Source organism: Diadema antillarum, unplaced genomic scaffold (genome assembly GCF_040938485.1).
Source record: "Diadema antillarum isolate AM-2024a unplaced genomic scaffold, OU_Dant_1.0 scf00000001, whole genome shotgun sequence".
Lineage (NCBI taxonomy): Eukaryota > Metazoa > Echinodermata > Echinoidea > Diadematoida > Diadematidae > Diadema > Diadema antillarum.
The window spans coordinates 1,903,051-1,928,651 of NW_027270890.1; the positions used below are offsets into that span (position 1 = coordinate 1,903,051).

Genomic DNA, 25,601 nt, shown 5'->3' on the forward strand with positions numbered 1-25,601 from the left:
AACAGCTGTGGACAACAGACAGTTTGGTTAGTTATGGCAAACTGCTGTTATCCATTAATACTTAGAATTTGTCAAGTATTGTTACTTTATTGCAGGCTCTCTACTTGTGAAAGATTATTGTGCATTGTTAGGTATGGAATAAAGGCTACACACTGTAGCGTCTGTTGGTGACACAACATAATGTTCTGCCAACATATGCTCCTGAAATATTGCTCAGAAAATTGTGACACAACAAATGCTTCGCAGTGTTTGCTTCCCTGACATTTGCTCCACCGACAATTGCTCTGCCGACATTTGCTCCAAAGATACAACATTTGCTCTGCGGACAATTGTTCCGCCAACATTTTAACCGGGGGGCCAAAAGCTAAAAACAGAGGTCGAGTTCCACTCTCTCTACAAACTAAGTAGACCATGCTTATTTTTAAGTTTTTATTGTAACAAACAATATTCCACTGGTCTACCCCAAAAAATTTGTTGCGAAAGCCTCCAAATCCAAGATGGCGTCCAAGATGGCCGCCATATTTACTGAATTTGTTATTTGAAAGGTAGAATTTGATAGAAACATTAGATTTCAACAATTTTGATGTCATATGAAAGAGAATTAAATTTTCTTCAAGTTGATACCATTTTTGTGGGTTATTGTGATAACTGGATTGAGATTTTAAGGAAAAAACACTCATTTTTTTATACTTTTCTGAAAAAAGGAAAATCATGAAAATGCTTGATTCAGCATAAATCAGAGAAAGACTGAAGGATTATCTTGAAATGTTTCAGGAATTTTGTTTGACATATAATTAGTATTTGGAGAAAATTAGAGGTCAGTACCAGATTTGGTTCAGGAGTTATAATGTCTCAAACTTGAAAACTCACTATGTAAAAATGGCCACTTTAGTTGTGACCAAGACCTTGTTGGTCATAAAAAAGTCTGTGCGCGTGTAGTAGTCTTGGCAAACGCAGACTTTTTCTTTGACAAACAAGGGTTTGTGCCTGCAAACTAACTTTTCACACCAAGTGGTAGCTCAGGTGACGCTGATCGCTATTATTTCAAAGTAGATTGTTCTGAAGCAGATGAGATGAAGCAAAAAATATTTTTCAAATAGAGGTAGTAGCTTGAAACTTGGCACCAATCTTGTTATAGATAGTTTAAGACAGAATTTAGGCCTAGATCAACCACTCAAAAAAAAAATCAAGATGACAGCCATCAAAGTTGACATATTGTATTGCGCCAAATTGAATGTATTATTTCAATTTTGATACAATTTTGTCTGTTGTGCTATCCATTAATATGTTCTTATATATTATTTACATTTTAATGCTATTTTAGACCGTCTTAGGTTTTTATGGAGACATTTTTAAAACCAGTGATATTCTACTCTCCGAAAAAGAAAAAAATGAGTGGAAGTTTTCACTTTTGAAGGAGTGAATAACAGAAAACAGTGAATTTAGAGTGAAATTGGAGTGAATTTTGAGTGAAAATGTTCATTTTCACTCATTTTAGAGTGACCTTAGGGATCATTTGTCACTCTTCGAGTGATCCCTGAGGTCACTCTAAATGAGTGAAAATGAACATTTTCACTCTCGAGTGATCCTGATATCTAATATGGGAAAGCATCTACCAATGGCATAAGTTCAGATCAATTGTGACACTATAACTCACATGAAATCAGCCTAAAAACAATGTAAGAAAAATCTAATAACAGTAAATACAGTTTCAGCATGCTTATTTGTAAATGTGAATATACAGCACAAATAATCAATTTGTACAGTTTTATTCAAGTTTAATGATATACTGAAAAGTAATTTCGCACAACACATTTAAGAGCAAATTTGAGAAATTGCTGCCATGGTTGGATTTTTCGGGGGGGGGGGGGGAGGGGTTCGGATCAGAAGGGCTTTCAAGGACATCTACGGATCAGACATTATTACACATATACCATCATCATTCACATTTCTACAACAACAGAGTAACATACAAGTAAAAAAGCATATCTTTGATACAGAAGCATTTCTTTTTCATCAAAGATTGGGCCTTACCCAAACACTGGATTGAGCTCCAGCCCCCCCTTCCCCCCCCCCCAAAAAAAAAAAGACCCTCAATATGGTTTACACTACAGTCAAACCTGTCTATAGTGGCCACCCAAGGGAGACGGAAAAAGTGGCCGTTATAGACAGATGGCCGCTATAGACAGGTAATCCAACTTTGTGTGCATTGCTTACATGTACATGTATCATCGTTGTATCCTTACATGTACATGTATGTGTGTACGTATGCATACACCGTGTGTTTCATGCATTTAACCATGCCGGTGTATATGAAATTATTGCACAGTAGTATGTGCAGAGATGCCAACTATTACGGATTTCCCGTAATTGTTACGGGAAATGATCACGATTACGGGAGTACGGAATGTCGCCTCAAAATTACGGTTTTTGGAAATTCCGATAATGCCCTATCGCCTATGCAGCAATTGCAATATACAATGTGTTGTACTAGCAGACTACACACTGTACATGTTTCATTCTCCAGCCGGCCCGCGTTGCCTGGTTGCCCGCATTTGTGTGTGTCGGTGTCTGTGTACTCGACGTGTGTGTTCGTAGCTTCCATTATAGAAAAGTGTGCGCACACGCAATTCGCTGCTTGCGTACTTTGTACACCGAACGGAAATTCGCGCGCGTGAATCCCTGTCGCCTACTACGGACCCTGGATGTTTCCATCGATCGCCATGGGATCCCCATTGTGTGGCCGGCCGGCTGGGGACCGGAGCGTGAGTACATGTAGCTTAGCTACACACTGTAGCCAGCTGCCACTATAGACAGTACCCTATTTCGTTTTGAGTCGGGGTAGAAGCGCTCCGTTGTGCAATGTCTGCTTCTTTTTCTCTACTTCTTCCATTTTTCCCTTGCCTCCCAAGTACGAAATGATTTTTAGAGTGTTGTGTGTGTTTTTTGTAACGTTATTGCATCATTTTTCTGCAAGGAAGAGGTGAGTTTCTGTTCGTGTACTGATGACGTGCACTGCAGTATGTGCAGGTGAAAAGCGTTCGAACTTTCTTTCCCCGAGTATCGTGGAAACTCGATGTATTTCTAGGCCTATAAAAGGAGATCTCATGTAACAGAATACTTACAACAAACTATTTTCAGGTCAAAGTGAATTAATTTCCCTTGTTTTGTATCGTTTATTGACGATCTCAAGGATCTCGTCGTAATTTCCAATGTGTAGATCTATTTGATTTTCGCGTAGCTTTCGGTGCTGCAAACTTTTGCTAGGGCCTAATCTTACTACAAAAACGTATCGTTCTATTTCTGTTGTTTCTCACACCTCGTTTGGTACGATTTCTTCCATTTTATGTCACTTCATCCGTTCTCTTTATGCTTTGAAATATTTAAACGTAATTCTTTCAAGTGTCTCGCAATGTTATTTTCGTAACGGCGATTTCTCCGCTTTCGTGCAATACTTTTTCGAATCGAAGCGACGTGTGTTGTCTTTTCTAAATATTTGTGTTGTTGGGAGGTGTTGATACTTTTTGTATTTGTTATACTTATTTATTTTCCTCGGTGTTTATCTCGAGGGACTATGCGTGTTTCTTAATGTTAATAGGAAAAGGCTAAAATGATATGAGTTATGTCTGATGGTGATGATGAAAACCGTATGCTGGTACAAAAAGACGTCTTACTGTGAATGCTGAGCGTACGTGCCGTTCGTTTTATTTCACTTTCCCTCTTATTCTTCTTTCCCCCTTACTCTTCTTTCCCCTCCAAAGAATGATAAAAAAAGAAATTACATACACCTCACAACAAAAAGATCCACGCTCTACCAACCTTCGTAAAGTTAAATCTAAATGTTCAATATCAGCAAAGAATAAGGGGAAAGCACGAATGACAATAAATTAGAGCGAAGAGATTGTGAAATACTGAATACACGCAGTCTCTTCGGCTCGAAGAAACTTGACACCCACCCGGCCTCTCCCCTTGTGGAAATTTCCACAAAAACAGGTGCCACACCCAGGTGCGTGCCAGACGAAAGAATGCGCGCACTGGAATAAACAGCGTGTTAGTATCCTGGAAATATCGATCGAAGAACCAGCTCATTAGTTGAATTAAAGGAATCATTGCAAAGATATCGTGATTCTATATCCTTTCTTTTGGCGCATAGTAGGAAACATCAAACAGTCGAATATATTGTACTTAATCGAATATCTTATGTTCCCTGAACAATAAAAAAGGATCGATTAATCAGTCAATTAAAAATGCAATCACGGAAATACGTAGGTCTCGTATGCCCAGACAAATTCAAGATTAGGTCCAATGAGATGCAGTCATCACCTGGTTAGACAGCAAAATCATGACAATTAATTTCAGTTCACGCTCATCATAGCTGCTTATTACTTTTCAAAGTTTTGGCTATCAACATTCGTTCGTAGGTGTTTTTTTTTTGTTTGTTTGTTTTGTATGTTTTTCCTCGTGAAAGACGTAATGACTTTTTCGTATCGAATTTAAACTCCATGTTTACCGTAAACAAGCCATTCAGCTCAGCTATGGCGCATTCGATCCATCGAACTTGCAGTAACCTCTTAGGCAGGAGCACATGGGTCTTTCCTTTAAACTTGAAAGTGAAACCACGTGTTTGCACATTGGCGCAACCACACACAGCGCAGCATTTTTGCGATCATCTACAGCAGAGTTTCCGATTCCAGTCAGGGTAAAAGAAATTGGAATACTTCGGAAAATACTGATGTTTAAAATCCAGTAAAATGAAAAAGCCTGAAAACAACGCATGATTATGTTTTATAGTAAACAATAGTTGGAAACACCGAAGAGAGTTTTGCATTCGCTCACACAAAAGCTTTCTTGAGAAGATGAAAGGTTCCCCCTCCCCTGCTAGATAGTGGAAGCTTCCATAACCAGCCCAGCAAGTTTCTGGAGGTACATACATGCACTTGTACACATGCATTGCGCGAGAAAGCAATCAATCAACGCTGAACATTGCGTAGTTTGGATTCTTTATCGTGCTGGTGTCCAGCTCGATACTTCGGCATGTGTCGTAATGTTTTGTTTAGAGCCTGTAGGCCTCAAAAGTCGACGAGTTTTATTCAAAATAGCAAAAAGAGGGAGATGGAGAAATTACGGATTCTGGTGGAAAAATACGGATTTTGGAGCTGCTGAGTCCGGATTTGTGCTTCCAAAGGTTGGCATCTCTGTATGTGTATTGTCATGAAGAAAGCTTAACACTAGTGCATTATTATGATTGAATGAGGGATGAATGCAGCGGTGGCGATCACTGAACGTTGCCCGCACGGCTACAAAACAGAAAAACACACTGAATTATCGGCTCGGCTGCGGCTCCATTGGGTTTTTGGCCGCTATAGACAGGTTAAAATCTACCTCGGGAAACAAAATTTGTGGCCGCTGGCCGTGTTAGACAGGTGGCGGCTATACACAGGGTCTTTAACAGGGCTTTTCCCTCCGGGGGATTTTTTAGTGGCCGCTATAGACAGGTGGTCGCTATACACAGGTGGCTGCTAAGGCAGGTTTGACTGTAGTACAATATCGTTTGGATGTATAGAAACATAATAGACAGTAATATAAGAAGATTAAAAAAATAATTATATCAAATTATAAGTTGAGATTTAACTTTCACGCAACACAACAAAGGTATATTGTTTACCATTGGGAATGATGTCACATTCAATTTATATGTGCAGGTTAATTGTATCACAAAACATTCTACCATGTAAAAAAGATTATAATAAAGCCTAAAACACACAGAGATATCACCATTTCTTTGCAAGAAACCATTCTTATCAGATCTATTTAGTATATCTAACAATATTTAGCATGGATTATACTGATTTAAGTTTGTACATTAGTTGTTCTATCCCTAACTCACAGTTTAGAACTAGTTTGAGGAATTAACTAAAGCTGGGTTTTTGTTTTACATGCACTAATCAGTTGCTAATGGTAAATAGTGCCTTGAATGACAACCTCAATTAATTACCGCCATCTTGAATTTTGTGTGGATACTATTTTTGTCGCTAAATATGACACATTGGCAAAATTTGTGCCAAATTCCAAGCTCCTATCTCTTTTTGGAAAATACTTTCTGTTCAATCTTATGTGCCTCAGAACAATCTACTATGAAATGCCACAGAAATAGCGACCAGCATCACCCACCACTTGGCATGAAAAGTTAGTTTGCAGGCACTTGCAAGTCACTAGACCATTACAGTATTTCATGTGACCATGTAAACACATTGTATGCAAAATTTATAATGCATAAATATAATTTTTTCAAGTTTTAGATGTTAACTTGTCAACAGTGTATGATATTGCCTGTAATTCCATAAATATGAATTATGTCTCAATCTCAATTGCAGGTTTCAAAATAATTGTTCAGTTCTTCTTTGATAAATACTAAATCATGCATTTTTACATTTCTTCTTTTTTTCAAAACAATATAAAAATATGAATTTCCTCTCCCCCCCCCCCAAAAAAAAGAGAAGCAAACAACCCCCCCCCCCCATTTATATGACATCAAATTTGTTGCAATCCAATGTCTCTATCAAATTGTATATTTAAAATGTTAAATTCAATAAAATTGGCGGCCCCATTGGACCGCATCTGTACTTTGGAGGTTTTTGCAACAAATCTACTGAGGTGTACTTACGGAACATTGCTTAGTATGTTTAAGATTATGTATGGTCTTGTTTAAAGAGAGAGTGGAACTTGAAAAGAAAGCTCGATCTTGGATTTGACCCTCTGTGACGTCTTTGGGAACAGATGCGTGTAAATACATGATATTATGTAAAATGGGATTTCAAGTTTGAGACATTATAACTCCTGAACCAAATACAATACTGACCTCTAATTTTCTCCAAATATTGATTACCGGTATATGGGAAAGATGTTAATTTCTACATGGTTTTCATAAGCATTTTTGAATTTTTTTTTTCACTTTTTAGAGAAATATTCCTGGTGCATTCTGAAAAATGTCTCCATAAAAACCTAAGATGGTTTGAAATAGCATTACAATGTTCAGAACATATAAGAACCATATAAATAGACAGCAAAACAGACAAAATTGTATCAAAATCAAAATAATACATTTACTTTGGCGTAATACACTATGTTAGCTTTGATACGGCATAATTTACCATTTGCAGATGAAACAAAAACCCAGCATTTGTGCTTTAAAATAGTTCTAAAATGTGAGTTAGGGATAGAAACAACCACTGTACAAATTTGACTTGGTAAAATTGATGTTAAGTATTGTTGAATATGCAAAATATGAACAATAGTTATATTAAAGATGTTTCCAGACTAAACCGTCTACAGTTACAGTTTATTGAGAAAAATACCGATATCTCTTTATATTTTCGGCTTTATTGCGAAAGTTTTATATGATAGGATGTTCAGTGTTACGTCTTTTATAGGGTAAAATGAAAAAAAAATTTTAGCATAGTTTGTGTGTGCTATAGAGGTCACATTTGTCAACGGATTTTGTTCAAATTTGGAATGGAGGTTTATCATGATGTAATCTACAAGCCTATAGATTTATGATGTGCTGCCCCCAGTGTTCCGTCTTTTGTAGGGTCAAAGGTCATGTTGGTGGATGGTTTGTGTGCGTTCTTTAGGCTACATTTCTTAATGGATTTTGTTCAAATGTGGTATGAAGGTCTATCATGATGTAATCTACAAGCCTATAGATTTGGGATCTGCTACCCCCAGTGTTCTTTCTTTTATAGGGTCAAAGGTCATATTGTTGGTGGATGGTTTGTGTGCTCTCTATAGGCTACATTTCTTAACTGATTTTGTTCAAATTTGGTATGGAGGTTTATCATGAAGTAATCTACAAGCCTATAGATTTTGGATGTGCCGCCCTCAGTGTTCCATCTTTTGTAGGGTCAAAGGTCATGTTGATGGATGGTTTGTGTGCACTCTACAGGCTACATTTCTCAACTGATTTGTTCAAATTTGGTATGAAGGTCTACCATGATATAATCTACAAGCCTATAGATTTTGGATCTGCTACCTCCAGTGTTCTGTCTTTTATAGGGTCAAAGGTCATGTTGATGGATGGTTAGTGTGCGCTCTATAGGCTACATTTCTTGACAGATTTTGTTCAAATTCGGTACGAAGCTCTACCATGATATAATCTACAAGCCTATTGATTTTGGAAGTTCTGCCTCCAGTGTTCTGTCTTTTATAGGGTCAAAGGTCATGTTGATGGATGGTTTGTGTGGGCTCTATAGGCTACATTTCTTGACAGATTTTGTTCAAATTCGGTACGAAGCTCCACCATGATATAATCTACAAGCCTATTGATTTTGGAAGTTCTGCCTCCAGTGTTCCGTCTTTTATAGGCTCAAAGGTCATATTGTTGGTGGATGGTTTGTGTGCCCTCTCTGATGCCGGGGGATACAATCGCACTGCGCGGCAACGGGACATTTCTAGTTATATGTCATATTTTGAAAAAATTTTAAGTCACTGTTCCCAAAAGTAAACAGGACCTTTAACACATACTCGTAACTCAGGGTGATTTCAATATGATTCTCTGTTCTATACTGTATACGCTATGTATTTCGCGGGGGTTTTATTTTCGCGAATTTCGCGAGTCGGGAGCTATTCGCGAAATTAACAACACACGAAAATATTACCTTCCAAAATGAATCCCTTGCCTTGATGATACGAACATTTCAGTACTAATATACCATGTCACAGCTTACCGAACAGACCATACTGGCTAAGCTTGTTTACGCACGTCCACGTCTACTTACGAATACTGTAGAGAGCCCATCCATTATCGCAAGGGGACCACTCGTCAGAAATCTAGCGCGATGGACTTAACCACTTCAAAAATGTTGAATTCTAACTTACTAGTTCGCAGAGTTTGGTAAGTTTTTTTCATGCAGTGTATAACTAGTATCATTCTTATTTGCTAGTAAGTTGAAAATTCACACTTTCTTTGCCACTTCATATTTTCTCTGGTCCCCCAATCGCGAATTTAACCACTCGCGAAAATGTGTGACAGCGGCAATTCGCGAAAATTTATGTACGTGAAAATTATAGCATATACAGTATTGCGCCAGATGCCAACAATACACATCACCCACGGCTACCAGTGAAACAGCCATTACGAGAATAAAGACAGAACCCCTTTTGTTATACACACTACACTCGACAGGGTGTGGCAAGAAAATTTCTTTAGTCGCCAGAGACATATTTAATACATCTTTGCCGTTAGAGCCCATACCTGTCCAGTCTATCTACAACTCTGTTACTGGGTCGAACAATAACAAACTGGAACTTTAAGAAGATGAGCGGAATGCTACACGTTGATTCATTTCCAATACCGAGTCAAGTTGGGTTATGTGAATGTACGCATACCACCCTATGCTGTTTCAGCATAACAAGAACAATCATAGAGAAAAGGGAAGAGAAAACAAGAGGTGGCAAGGGGAAAACTGCATAAGGGCAAATTTTAACCTTGTGTGTGACAGATGGAGCCAATGTATTAGACAGATTTTCTACAGCTAAAATTATATGAATTTACATATTCACATATTGCCACGTAATGTGATAACAGTATTTCAGCATAGAGCTTTTATACACACAGACAATTTTGAGGTCAGCATTTCAATCAACTTAATGTCAGGGAAGCAACTAACATACAAGATGCAGTAAAGTCATAGCTTTCATTAACTTCTCAATAAACCATAACTGTTGACAGTTTATTACACTGGGATATACGATAATGAAGGAACAATGTTGATGTACCTACAATGTAAATCTGTGTGGAAGATATTCTGTTGAATGCCACAACTATAAAAACTGCTTGCAACATCACCATATTGCACTATTTCCACATTATAACTTGCATTGATAACAGATCCAGAGCATTGTGTCTTCACACCATCACACAATACATTTTACATCCAGCATATGTATACAATTAGATATGTTGCAATTGTGCTTTCATTGACGAAGGCACCAATTGCATGTGAACATTCAAAGTTATATTACACTGTAAATTACTCTGCTCATCAAAGTTTGCTCGTGAACAAAATGCTACAAAATTTGATTCACACTAATGAACACTCTTTTCTCTTTTTTCCTCCATTACTTTCAGGACGTATGAAGACCTTGCGATTGGCGTGTTAAATGAGTGTTATGAGGAAGATGAGGAGCGCTCTGCCTTGATTCTGGTCAGCGAACTTCCTCACTGGGGGAACTCAACCTGTTTGACCATTGCTGTCAATGCCATGAACAAGAACTTTATAGCTCACTCTGGTGTCCAAAATCTTCTCACAGAGATTTGGATGGGCAAGATATCTGATGAGACAAGTCACTTTCACGTAAGAGCAGATATCTGTTTGACAAATTGCCCTACATCGACGTAAATAAGCACTGACTTGATCAGTGTTTTAGTAGTAGCCATGATAAAAAATCATGGGCGTACATACTCGAGCAAGATTTGAACCTACGACCTCCTGATCACCGGACAGGCGTAGGAGGTCGTAGGTCCGAATCCTGCTCGAGTATGTTCGCCCATGATTTTTGTCGAGCCCACCGGAGGTGATTGGAGACTAAGGGATCGCCTGCGGCATCTGTCCGTCCGTCGTCCATCCGTCCGTCGTCCGTCCGTCGTCTGTCCATAACGCTATAAAAACTTGAATAACTCTGTACTCTAGGCTTCAATTTGAATCGAACTTGGAGGGAAGAGTGGTCATACAAAGTTGTACCTTTTACCAAGTATGAAGATCACCTCAAGGTTAAAGGTCACAGGCAGGGGTCAATGAACTTTTAGGGCGCAATGTTAAGTTTTTAGGGCGCGTTTCGATTATGGGCCATAACTTTTGATCCGTAAGTGTAGGTGTGACCAAACTTGGATGGTAGATGTACCTTGGGGAGTTAATGGTCACCACAAGGTCAAAGGTCTCAGGCAGGGGTCAATGAACTTTTAGGGCCCAATGTTAAGTTTTTAGGGCGCGTTTCGATTATGGACCTAACTTTTGATCTGTAAGTCTATTTGTGACCAAACTTGGATGGTAGATGTACCTTAGGGAGTTGATGGTCACCACAAGGTCAAAGGTCACAGACCGGGGTCAATGAACTTTTAGGGCCCAATGTTAAGTTTTTAGGGCACGTTTCGATTATGGGTCATAACTTTTGATCCATAAGTCCGTTTGTGACTAAACTTAGGTGGTAGATGTCCCTCGGGGAGTTGATGGTCACCACACGGTCAAAGGTCACAGGCAGGGGTCAATAAAATTTTAGGGCCCAATGTTAAGTGTTTAGGGCGCGTTTCGATTATGGGTCATAACTTTTGATCCATAAGTCTATTTGTGACCAAACTTGGATGGTAGATGTACCTTGGGGAGTTGATGGTCACCACAAGGTCAAAGGTCACAGGCAGGGGTCAATGAACTTTCAGGGCCCAATGTACTGTGCATTTAATTATGACTCCTAACTTTTGATCCATAGGTCCATTTGTGAACAAAATAATAAAAAAAGGTGTTGTACGTTTGTGGGCGAGACACTTTACGGCACTTGCCTTGTTTATCATGGCTACTACTAAAACACTGATCAATTCAGCACTTCTTTACGTCGATGTAGGGCAATTAGTCAATCAGTTGCAATGAAAACATCTCAACAGAAGAATTTCATGAATTTAAAGATATCTGTTTGTTTGTTTTTTTCATCAACCCCTCTCACATCTCCAAGGTCCATGTGTCAAAGAACCTGAAATTGCAGTAAAACAATACAAAGTTAACACAAATTCACAGTCAGTCAGAATCAAGAAAAGATAGCAAATATGAGGAGCAATTCTCCCCCGACCACGCCGTCCCGGTGCACAGAGCGGGAGATACATATATGTACTATTACTAGCACTAAAGTGGGGATGGAAAGAAAAAACCAAGTGGCCCGTATTCTGCTAAAAACTTAGACCCGAGTTTAAACCCACGCCTGGGTCTAAAGTGGGTTTTTGGGGTTTAAACCTGGGTTTAAACCACCAGTTTAGACCCAGGTTTAAACCCAGGTTTAATTTGTATTCTACTAAGTCCAGCTGTGGTCTAAATTGGGTTTAGATTAAACCTACCCAGGAGGAGGTTTATTTCGAGTTTAAATCGAGTCTAACGATGACTGGTAAGGGTACCAGCACACAGATCAATGCCAATGCAATGCCAGTGGCACAAACGAGTGGCTGCCTGGATACGTACAGCAGCTAGCTTGCCGGCCACACGCGAGTCAGACGAGATACGCCTACTACGTACATTTGTACTACTTAAACGAATAGATCTAGACCTCTACTCTAGTACTTGTACGCTTAGAAGAGACTCGAGATCTAAATGTTAGAAATACTACTACCTAGTACTACCTGTAACTGTTAGTTAGTCTAGACTTTACGATGAAAATAAGCTGAAGATTAGACCAAGAACTCAATGTAGGACTAGATGGTAGGTTGAGCCTGAGGTCGATTTGGCATAGACAAGATAGACTAACTGTTCAATCGAGAACCTAGATAGATCGTAGGACTAACGTTAGGACTAGGAGTAGGGTCCTACTAACGTTAGTAGAACCTATTCGAATAGCTAGAGTACATTATTGTAACATTAGGACTAACGTTAGATATAGTTAGTGTGGTACGGTAGGTAAAATCTAACGTTACTTCTAATATCGAGACAGGGTTGATGATAGCATAGGGCCTACTAGATCTATTTCTAAATTTTAGAATGGTTTCCATTTTTATTAACTGACAATCTTAAGAGGAAAGCTTTTATTCAATTTCCTACCTCAAAGTCCTGGTTTGATCAATCGCCAATCCATTCCGAATTCACGATTCAATCGACATAAAAAGCCATGTCCCATCCAGCGCACACAGCAACCGTGCCGCCGGCCGGCACGGCGCAATGGCTCTGCTAGTACTGAGCATTCAAAGCTAGCTAGTAGCCAGGAATTACTGTATAATATACATGTAATACCGCTACGCTATACGCTTACCATGTATCCTGTGATGTGCGTCGCACACGTACACAAACTGTACAGTAATGTACAGTGCTTCACGAGTCGTCACAAGCAAAAATACAGCATGCCTCCTGTTCGACATAAATACCCGTAAAAACAATTCAAAATCCAAGAAAGTTACGCTCATGTGGCTGATACACTGCCAATAATGAATTTAAGTGGATTTGTGGAGAGAAAAGTACTCAGAGAGGGAGAATTTCTTCTTCCATAGAGGGCACCATGGTGGCTTGACCCAAGACTATTTCTGGTTTAATTTAAACCCGAAATAGACTTGGGTTTAACTAAACCTCGCTAGCAGAATACAAAATTAAACCACGGGTCTAGCTAAAGCATAGGTGAGTCTAAAATGGGTTTAAACCTTGGTCTACAGTAGAATACGGGCCAATGAGTCTGAAGTATGTTTCATCCCAAGGTCCCCCCACCCCACCCCCAACAAAATAGCAAAAACGTTCCCCCAAAAGATAAGAGTACGAAGGGCAGCAAAGCTACTGCCAATACTTGAAACCAAAAACAACCAAATCAAAAGAGAAAGCAACTTTGCATGAGGCCGTAGGTAAAACTCCTTCCTCCACAGTCATAGCTAGGAACAAGGTCGCCGCAGGCTAACCTCCCACCTCTCTGGCAGTATGTAACACAAACCTATAAATGTGATGTCGTGACCTGCAACAAACACAGGGGAAACTCGATATAACAAACACTGCTATATCGGGATATCGGGTATTACGAGGAAACTTTCCCAGTCCCAACTTACCTTCCACACAAGTCTATGTGCAAGACGCTACTCTTATAGCGAGATCAGGTATTATGAAATAACTGCTATAGCAAGATAAATTTTGTGATTTCAAAACAAAGAAAAGCATAATTATCCAAACCTGTTATAGCGAGGTAAAGCGAGATCTTGTATCAAGGTAAAGCTTAGGCCTATACTTTGCCTGTGCGATCATGTTCAAAGATTCTATGGCTCGGCAATGCGACGCAAAATGTGTCGAGCACACTTGCTACAGTGCACTCCACCTAGCGCTGCATATTGCACACTGTGTGTGTGTGCGTGCACATGTGTATGTATACATTCACAATGTACTAGAGAATGTACAATGCTATGCATATGTATCATCATGATGTGGAAGGTGTGAGGCAGTCTGATGCTGTGATTGGCTCTGAGCTCTAATACGGAATTCCCAATCTTCACACACGCTTGCATAATGTACTTCTTTGCAAAATGTGTCACACACACAGCATACAGTTTAACAGAACATGTTAAAACCTTCCACACACAACACATGCTTACCAGATGTACATTGTACAGTATTCATCGCATAATCGGGCATCTGATAATCGGGATCCTCGCTTAAATGATATACGCTTCCCAGAAACATTTCCAACGCACGTTATTTTCACTGGATAATCGGGCGGGGACCTCTGATAAACGGGACAATTTTTCTTCAAGCGATCTTTAATTTTGTTAATATTTTACACAAAAAATCTACCAAAATACCACAACAATATTTCAAAGATTCCGTATCAGTTGTCGTTTACAACAAACTTACAAAGCAAGCTTCGGATTGGTGTATTTTGACCTCCGTCCATCCAGTACATGTACATGCATAGCCACGAAAAAGCCGTGTATAAGTATCCATGCCATTGCAAAGCACATGCTGCGCCTTCGCGAACATTCTTCTCCCCTACATAAGCAAAGCCATGTGCTCGCTTGCAATTCCTACTCGACTCACATCCAATAAAAAACATGCCTCGCTCATCCAGCCCAGGCTGTGTGCGTTGTTTAATCTCAGTCATACACTCTGAGGGCAAAGTCCATTGTTATCGCGCGCTTTCGTATCTTGTTATCTACTGTCTTTGGTTTCAACTTTCAATACAGCTGTAGACAGTACACTGTGATCTGTGTGTACGTCACAATCTTCCTCAGTTGTGACTGGGCAAAAGTTACGTGATTGAAATGAGGGCTATGAACAGTTACGTATTCAGTGAAATGGGGGAGAGAGTGGGAGGGAGAGCGTGAAAGATGAGAAGGGTTCAATGTATGTGCGAATACGTAACGTTTTATGAATCTAGACTATGAGCTGACATTGATTACGTGTACACGCGTGTTTGACAGAAGAATCGAACCCGGTTGCGATTACTCTACATCATTGCGAGAATGCAGGGAGAGCTGGAGGGTCGCGCCGAGGGGTAGCATGTTGTGTATTCATGTACATGTACAGTACGTCAGTATGCATGTGTGTGTGTGTGTGTGTGTGTGTGTGCACTACATGTACATGTCGTATGCCGTTAGTGTATGGTGAGTACTCATCGCGAAATCGGGCACCTCGCTTAAAGGGGCCGTGTTTGCTACTCCCAACCTGTCCCGATTATGCGATGAATACTGTACCAGTTCAGAGACGATCGTGACGCAATCGCACACAAACTATACAGTCATGTGCAAACCTGGGCCCCGTTTTATCAAGATAAAGTTAGCGTTGATTGTGAAATCAACACTAACTTTATCCAACTTAAAGTCCGCTATAACTTTAAATCAACTGTAAGTTTCCATATTACGAAGAGACTTAATAGTCGATTATAGTTGTGGCTGATCACCATGACTTAATTATTGATTTAGTCAAAACAAAAAAACAGGACGAGGCTGGTTTCCGTTACTGTCCACTTAAAAACAATACAATACGTAAAACAAAACAAACAAAAACACGTATGTACATGATTGTTTGCCATGGTCACGGAAGCGTAGTCTGCTAATGCGACGCAGAATAGTGCTACAGCCGCTGAATTAGAAGTATGTTTGCAACAGAACCGCAAAATACGCCGTTTTTTCGTTGTATTGAAGAAAGTAGGTCGATAGATCTAGCACATCTCGAGCTCAACGAAAATCTGCGTACGCGCGTACCGTAAAGATCCCGCAAACTACGTGGATCTCAGTAAATCTAACGTTATAACAGTATTCATTGACATACATGGATATAAACGTACAGTAACTGACTGTCCAAGGTGAAGGTCGTGTATGCATTAATTGTTTCAAGTTCTGTTTGTTTACGTGTAGGATTATGGAAACTTGTGCGAGTGTGGTGACTACAGTAGCTTGTTTTTACCTCTACGGCGCAGATCGGCTTTGTAAAGAATAGATCGCGAGTCTACATGTCGAAATTCTAGACCTAGTCTGCAGTGTTACGGTAAGTACAAACGACTCGCTGTAATGTTACTTTAGACCTAACGTTAGGCCTATTCACTGGTGAGATCTTACTGTCGTACTCGGTGCTATAGAATTAAACTCTTTATTTTCTGTATAGACCTACTAAACTCTTAATTAGTACTATTGATGAGCTAGCTCTACGTAGGCCTACGCACGTCAGAAATCACTGGTTTCCCCGCATATGGGTTCTAGATCTTTGGCAAGATATACATAGCACACAGACGCGGTTCTAGTTACTCGGTTACTTGCCCTTGCTGGCGATGGCTTGATTGGCGGGCCGAGGCGCCGGGTGCGCAGGCTGGGATTGAGACTGCTGTCTAACCGTTAGGGTGTTTGCGTGCAGCAGTCGCGTAAGCAATGCATGCCGATCGTGAATTTCATGCAAGGAAAAGACCATAATTACATAAAAGAAACACAACTAAATGTTAGAGAAAGTGAGCAGTTAACAGAAAAACATTTGTGACAAGACCCCTGCTAGACTAGGAAAATGTGGCAGTCATCTTTCTTCTGTAAATTGCCTCACAATTGAGTCTATCTAGACTGTCTCTACTTAGAGTTAATATTTTATCAACTATAAAGTTATCATGGATTTGGAGCGGTTGAGAAAACTTATATGTTGATTTGGGAGGAAGTTGGAGTTGATTTCAACTCTGGGTGTCTTGATAAAACGGACTTCAAGTTGATTTGGAAGTTAATCATAGATTAAGTGGACTTAGAGTTTATTTGAGAAGTTAATCATAGATTATCTTGACTTAATGTTAAATTTATCTTTTGATAAAATGGGGCCCAGGCCGGGCTTTTTGGGCCAGCCAATGGCTGTTCTTGTAGCCAGGGCAGGGTTGACCCCCCCCTCCCCCCCCCCCCCCCCCGAGATCTCGACCGTCGATCGTGCAATCACCATGAAAATTGGCATATACATTACCTGTCACGTAATCTACCAAAACTACAAAAGAAATTAAAGATTGAATTTTTCATTTTTTTAAATTCTATATTAATTAATGTGTGTGAAATCATAAAATTTTGCTCTAATTCAGAAAATAAAGCGAATAGCATCCTAATTTTGGGTGATATTATTCTTTGTAGCATTCCTAACAATGTACTTTTAAAAAAATCTGGTATCAAAATTAATTTCTTATGAATTCTATTGTTTTATGAATTTCTTATTTATTTCTTTGTTTTTTTACCCCTTTTTGCATTTTTAGCTCATCTGAGCCAAAGGCTCAGGAGAGCTATTGCGATCACTCTTCGTCCGGCATCCGTCGTGCGTCGTCCGGCGTGTGTAAACTTTTTACATTTTCATCTTCTTCTTGAGAACCCCATGACCGATTTTCACCAAACTTGGCAGGTAGCATCCCAACGGGGAAAGGATCTCAATTTGTTCAAATGGGCACCATGGCCAACCTGGGGCCTGTCTTATAAAGACTTGTGATAGAAATCAATCACAAGTTTCTTGTGAGCTGCAATGCAAGTTGCGATTGATTTGGGGACTTGTGATTGATTTGAAGGCGTTACAAGACAGGGCCCTGGGGGCCCCAGGGGGCCCAAACCCCCTAAAATTAAGGAATCTTTAAAAATCTTTTTCTCTAGAACCAGAAGTGATAGGGCTTAGTTAATACTATGAGTTAGTACATTGATGACTGTAGTTTCAAGTTTGTTCATGGGGGAATCAGGGGTGCCCCCCTGGGGACCCAGGGGAGGGGGGGTGGGGAGGGGTCCTAATGGGGCCTAAATTGTACATTTTTATCTTCACTTTGAGATCCCCATGTCTGATTTTCACCAAACTTGGTAGGTAGCATCCCTAGGGGGATAGGATCTCAATTTGTTCAAATGGGCACTATGGAAACCCCCTAAAATTAAGGAATCTTTAAAAATCTTCTTCTCTAGAACCAGAAGTGATAGGGCTTAGTTAATACTATGAGTTAGTACATTGATGACTGTAGTTTCAAGTTTGTTCATGGGATTGGCGGAATCAGGGGTCCCCCCCCCCCCCTTCCCCCTTGGGACCCAGGAGAGGGGATGGGGATGGGTCCTAATGGGGCCTGAATTGAACATGTTCATCTTCTTCTTGAAAACCTCATAATGAATTTTGACCAAACTTAGTAGGTAGCATCCCTAGGGCGATAGAATCTCAATTTCTTCAAATGGGCACCATGTCCCTCTTGGTGGGCCCCTAGGGCCCCCCCCCCCCCCCCCCCCCACATTAAGGAATATTTAAAATCTTCTACTCTAGAACCAGAAATGATAAAGCAGTGTTAATACAATGAGTTTGTACATTGATGACTTTAGTTCCAAGGTTCATTGCAGATCCAGGGCTGCCTGCCACCCCCCCCCCCACCCCTGGAGTTGAGGGGGGGGATCCATATGCAGATCTATTAAGTTTCCAATGTTCTCAGGTAAGAGTGTGCAAGAATGCATGGAAGGTGAAATTGCGATACTCAGGTGAGCGCATGACCCCCGGGTCTCTTGTTTTCTCACAAAATTTATTACAGAACCTATTTCAAGCATAATTATGCTAAAATTAATTGATTTCAGCCAACGAAAGTGAAAATAATCATATCTTTTTGGATAAAGTGAGAAAACTCTATTTTGCATCTAGACTTTGTACACAAAATCACTTTTTTTTAGCCATTTTCGGTGTGGCATGCATGTATAAAAGGCCGTGCAGCGCCATAACGGTATGCCTGATTTTTGCGAAAGTGGTGTCATAAGATGTGCAAGACTTGAAAGTAAAAAGTCAGTGAGCGGCTCAGTCAAAAAAATTCTTGTGGCGGAATGGTTGGGAAAATGTCGAGAGGGGGTTGATTCAACCCCCCTCCTCCCGTCTGTTCTAGGGTTAAGAAACACATTCTTGATATCATATTTCATTGGCGAAACGTCTTTTTGCACATAAAGGTGATAATTCTCTCACACACATTGCCAGGTTATGATTGAAACGTGATCTGTAGTCCTACATGTACAAATTAGTGTCTTTATGATCTGCTTTTTTGTGCCAACTGATATAACAAGATACCGGCTATAACGAGGAAAACAGCGTGGTCCCGCGACCTTCTCGTTATATCAAGTTTCCCCTGTACAAACACAATGGATCCAAGTGCCACCACAAATGCTGCTGTAGTATGTTTCTGCAGGCCCTTCAATTAGTGCTTCACGACCAAAGCTTGGGAACCCTTTCCGTACAGGCGGAGGATACACCAGGTTCCAAAGGCTTTTCCGGGACGGGATGACCTCCTATGAAACTGTCGACATCAGGGCACGTTCACACTGTGGAGCCTGTTCACACCTACCAACGGCCTCTATTCGTCTGACAGATACACAATTGTATTTCTGATGAAGAATACAGCTGCCATCGCTCTCATGTTGCTGGCCAATTAAGTTTATTGGCTGTTGGCGATTTGGGGAGATCAGCCTCTCACTAATCATATTCTAGGTCTGAAAGTCTGTCAGGTGAGTTAACCTTGATAATGTGATGAGTACACGAGAACATTTAGCAGCAAAAAGGAAATCGTAGTATCTTACCAGTAGAACTGAGTACAAAATCCTGTCCACAGCTTAAGGCTGATTCTTCCTCTCTGGACAGAAATATTGCTGCAAAGCCCATTTTCTGTTTGGATTCGGAACCCAAATCATTCAGTGCAAAACAGACTGCAGTTAAGCTTGATATGCCCTTTTCTTCCTGCTACAATAAATTAGCGCAAAACTCAGAACGTTTGTGAGTGGTATGCAATGACCTTGCAATCATGATTTAGATTTCACACCAAGGATATTAATGGTGTTGTTTCGCACTCTGCAGATCCCCAAAGCTGCTTTTTGTATTGGAGATGCTCAAGTTCATAACGCAAACTTCAGTGCGATGAGATCTCGTGCATTCTGAAAGGCAGACAATGAAATGTCTCTGATTAACAAATCTGCCCACACCTCAATGAGAGTTGCTCAGTGTACCAAAGCTACTGGATTACTGCTTTATGCGGAATCTGATCGCCTTGGCATCGGAGAAGAGGACCCAGACACAGATATCCCACTTGCTTCTTCCTACATCCAATGTTCAGTTTGAGCAATTCAAGCCGCGTGGACAGCTCTGTTATGCACCAAACAAACGTCAAACATGTGTGCTTGCAACATCTTAAACTTGAAAAAGAAGCTGAAATAGTATTGTGCAATTTGCTTCTTTCTAGACCAGAACTGTTCTCAACTCCAGGAGCTGATAGACAAGAATATCTTGACATCAGAGATGCCAACCCTCCAGATTTCGCTGGGAGGCTCCCAGAAATTCATTCCAACTCACGGCCTTACGGTCATCTACATTATCCACCCAGAATTTCCAGTTTTTGCCGTAACTGTTAATTTTTTTTACTTTCTTTTTTTCATTACAGCACTGTGTTGTTTATTTTGTTTCCCCCTCTCCCCCCCCCCATGATTCAGTAATGCATAGTACAATCAAGAAGTTTCTTAAAGCAATTGCCAATTTGACGAGGAAAACGTTGCACCGACACATTCTTCTAGTGCATATTGCGAGCATTAGTACCGACTATTTGTATTATCCTGTTCAAATATACGATCTTCAAATTGGCTTGCAATGTCGGCAAGTGGTCGCTACCTTCAGTGCATGGCTTGAAGGAATGGAGATTTTTCTCTCATAGAAAAGCACATGAGTCGCACACCGCTAGTGAGCAATCTTCCATAGGTTAATACATCGAGAGCTTGATCTGAAAGCAGCATTTTCAAGGCACCTGTACATTTGTTCGCTGCTTTTCTGTATCTTGAACCAACACATGAAAGTATGTGCATTTATTTCAATACGTTTCGTTGATCGCAATCCAGTGACTGCTGCTGTGTATATCGGTATTGCATTGTGCATGCATGCTGCGTTGAACTCAGCCGGCATGTTTCGTTATAAATGTTCGAATGTTCAACGTCAGACTCGTTTAATCATAATCATATGTAACCATGGCCAAAACCATGACAGCTAAAAAGAAGAAATGGTCACAAAAATTCAAAGTGGAGTACAGTCAGGAATGGACATTCATAGGGAAATCAAAGATTGGATCATTTCATGCGTTCTGTTCAGTATGCAGTGAGGATATCAGCGGCCGTAGAGCATGGGGGTTGAGATGACATCTGACAGCATGTTCATACAATACAAAGAAGCATTTGGATATCGCGAAGACCCGTGAATCATGTTCGCAGTTCAAATATCTTCCTAAAGCTGGACAGGAGGAGGAAGATGTGACTAAAGCGGAACTTTGTATTCACAGGATTTATCTTGGAGTAAATCTATAATCTTCCAACTGCAGTCACAGACCATGCAGGACCCCTCTTCAAGAAGATGTTCCCTGACTCGAAAATCGCCAGCAAGCACAGTTTGTGCTTGAGCCAAAACAATTGCAGTCATAGGTGAGTTCTCCAAGCAAACTTCAAATTCTATAGAACCTGAGAAAGCAAGGTCAGGCCCATTTAGCCTAGCAACTGATGGCAACAATGATGGGGAAAACGTGCAACTTTATCCTGTATCAATTTCAGTCTTCAATGAAACTACAGGACAAGTAGAAGAGAGGCTGCTGAGTTTGGCAGTCTGGGAAAATGGTTTTACCAGGGAAAACATCTTCCTACTCTTGGACAAGGAACTGCAGGTACTAGAGTTAGACCTACTCTTATTGAGAAACCTCCCAATAGAGCATCAACTTTAAGGACTGTGCAGAAACATTGTTGACTTGTAGGCCCACTGATAGAGTTACTAGTCTTGAGAAAGCTTCTCATACAGGCCTTACAGCATAAATGACTGTACATAAACCAACCCTGAATAAAATGCTTGTACAGTGAAAGTTACTAATCTTGATAAAGCCGAGCAACTGATGGCAACAATGACGGGGAAAATGTGCGACTTTATCCTGTATTAATTGCAGTCTTCAATGAAACTACAGGACAAGTAGAAGAGGGGCTGCTGAGTTTGGCAGTCTGTGAAAATGATTCTACCAGGGAAAATATCTTCCTACTCTTGGACAAGGAACTGCAGGTACTAGAGTTAGACCTACTCTTATTGAGAAACCTCCCAATACTGCATCAACTTTAAGGACTGTGCAAAAAACATTGTTGACTTGTAGGCCCACTGATAGAGTTTCTAGTCTTGAGAAAGCTTCTCATACAGGCCTTACAGCATAAATGACTGTACGTAAACCAACCCTGAATAAAATGCTTGTACAGTGAAGTCACTAATCCTTAGAAAGCTCCATGTATAGCATCACAAACTGGACAAAAATCAACTGTAACTGCTGGTAGAGTCACTGGTGTTGATAAATATCTACATATAGCATCAAAGACCGTAGAAAGATCCACCAAGTCAGCTGGTTGCAGCTTTGTTGCATCCTCTAAGCCTAGCACCCATCCCATTCAGTCACTTAAGCATACTACGGAGAACACAAGTAAACAGATTGCTTGTTTCCCCCAGACAAAGCTCTACTGTTTCTTTCTGCATTATGCAAATGGTATATAATGGTATATATGGTATTATGCAAAAGGAAATCTCCTTCAAAGAAAGGAACCGCGCATCCATATTCTGCACAGAAAGTTGAGGAGTATGTGAAAGGATATAATGCTGCAGTTTGTTTATAAACCAGCTGTTGTCATATCAGAGCCTCTAACTACAGTGAAATTCATGGATAGAAAAAAAAACCAGAAGAGTGATGAATAGCTGATAACAGGCAATGCAGCTAAAGACTACTTAAAGGCTTCAAGTCAGAGCACTGAATGAACAGACCAGCCCAGCTTGTCACAAACAGACATTAGTGCATTCTACAGCGCAGTTCGTAGCTTTTATGAAAAAGCATGTGACTACATTCTGAAGACATGGCTACTTCATGATGAACTGGTAGAACATGAAGAGGTACAGATCTTCATATACTAATTGTCATCACAAGAAATTTGCATCACTCAAATACTTTGTTTAGAGATTTCCCTGTCTTTTGAAATAATACAAGATGGATCAACTAGAGATTGAGTTTGCTCACCATTAAGTTGATCCACTTTGTACAGGAGACACATCTCTACGAATTGATCAGCAATGGGATGAAATTGCTAAGATTTTTGATCCATCAAGTGGAGGGACGAGGTTCACAACTCTGACTACTGTCATGAAGGGAATACTAGTCATGCCCCACTTAATGCATCCTGTGAGAGAGCATTTAGTATAGTTAGAAAGAACGCAACTGACTTCCACCACGGCAACTTCGGTGTAAAAACTTTGGAAGCAATATTTGTAAAAAAACCCAAAAACAAACGAAACGCAGAACAAACGCTGTTATCATAGAGACTATCCTTCCAGCACAATGAGGAAAGTGAAACATGCAACACAGAAGGCTTTAACAACTAGCAAACTAGAGAACACTGTGTGAATCAAGTAGTCAGTGAGGTAAGGCTTCAAATTATTGCTAAAGTTCAAAGTTATAATTGTCTCCATGCAATCATTTACATGTGTATTAGAAAAAGTTACTTTGCAAATCATTCATGAGAATTAATGCACATTGTTAATTGATCAAATTAATTAGTGCATCTTGTAAATAAAGTGAATGCATTTGATTTTACAATCAACTCGACCAAAGATCGTGTAACACACATTTAAATGAGATGTTTTTTATTATTGATGATACATATCAGCCCCACTTATTTTATGTTCCCTGTCATTTGTAGATCTGTACATGTAGACTACATGTAACCCTTCCCCAACTGCCACATTTCTATGACAAATTTGCCCTCAGCCAGTCAGATGCAAGGATTTGAGCTTTTAACAACTATAATCGTAACTTGTTATTGATCACAAGTTTTATGAAACGGGTCCCAGGTGGGTTCTCACATGTCTCCTTCTACACTCACAAAGAGAGAAGAGGATACAGCGGGAAACCATTCAGATCTCCCAAGGGCCAGGACTCTGTCCCCATAAAAGACCATCATGGTGCCATTCCTTCAGATTGTGACAATCAAAGTACACAAGTAGGGCAAACCCAGGTAGGAGGTAGACTGCAAAAATTTGCCCAACAATGGATTTAAGTAATGTCAGACAAACTGATTTTGTCCATAGTTCAGAAAGGGTATGCTCCAAAAGTAAGAAAGGCATACGTCCACCCAAGCATAAACAGAAAAACAAAACGGCAAAAAGAACCACAAAGTGAACAGCCTTACTTCAGGAGATAGAAACATGAATCTGCAAAAAGCCATAAAAAGAATACCCAAAGGGCAAAAGTTTGTGGTTTCCCCAGTATTTTTGACCCCCAATTGGACTGGCAGGTATCACATGGCACGTTTAAACCTAAAAAGACTGAAGGAACATGTAGTAGCTGACTCCCCATCAAAATGGACAGTCTTGGCCAAGATCCTTCCACTTCTAAAATCAAACGAATGGGCAGCATCCATTGACTCAGGCCTGCCAAATGTCACAATTTCTCAGGTTTTTGAGAAATAAAAAAATTAGCAAGGAAAAAAAGGTTGTTTTTTTTTTTTTTTTACTTTGCACTCTTGTATGAGTAACTGCATGGATGTCAAGAGTGACCGAATGTATGTGTATTCTCAGTTAAGTGAATTTGCGTGGAACTAACTGTGCGTATGTGAATTTCTACGTACTGTACTTACGATCATAGTGCATGTGGATGTGTGTCAATGTCTGCAGTGTTGCCATGCGCCAGTGTACAAATAAACCCATGGATGAGCTGGTCTACGTCTTGCTTGGTGAATTTTGAATAGTACAAAACTGCATGGGCTTAATCTATAATTTGGTACGAATCATGCTGCAATCAAGATTACAAGCTATGGGGGGGACGAGCTGGGAAGATAAATTAACGTCTGGCTATGCATGTATCATTTCATATTTTATGATTTATAAAGTCGGCGTTTGTTTTCTCACTATTTCGTCTCGCTGATATATGGTACTCACTGTGAGTTTGACACAGGTAATTTACCTCAAATTTGACATTTGAGGTATATTCCCTTGAAAGTCCCACCTGAGTATGTCTTAATTATAGCCGCTGGAAGAAAATTTTACATATAGCTGTCGTTTGAAATTTTTCATTTTGCAGTTATGGCTGTGCACCATTTTCCCTCCATTGATCTACTTCCTTGTCAAGTTTCGAGAAGATGAGGGGGCAGAGGAGAGAGGAAAAGACAAGAGCAAGGAGGAAAATAAGCAGAAAGATGAATTACCACCTCACCTCACATTAGACGTAAGTGTAATACATTTACCATGTATCAGGTAATTATCTTGAGACAAAAAGCCCTTTGAGCCAATTTCTAGACAAATAAGTGTTGCATCATGTCCATTTTTTCCAGGCCCTTTTAGTAATGAGGTGTATTTTTGTATTTTGTATTCATGCATCTTATCAATATTAAGTTCAAAAGG

The 25,601-nt window shown here is 40.1% G+C and overlaps 1 protein-coding gene across 1 annotated transcript in view; it reads left to right on the top strand.

Annotated features, from left to right (window-relative positions):
• Window positions 1-25,601, top strand: part of LOC139721313 (transient receptor potential cation channel subfamily M member-like 2) — a 433,859-nt gene that overhangs the window by 210,601 nt on the left and 197,657 nt on the right. Inside the window, exons 16-17 of the mRNA XM_071632667.1 lie at window positions 10,127-10,352; window positions 25,282-25,425. Of these exons, the coding sequence (XP_071488768.1) occupies window positions 10,127-10,352; window positions 25,282-25,425 (370 nt within the window). The remainder of the gene's footprint in view (window positions 1-10,126; window positions 10,353-25,281; window positions 25,426-25,601) is intronic.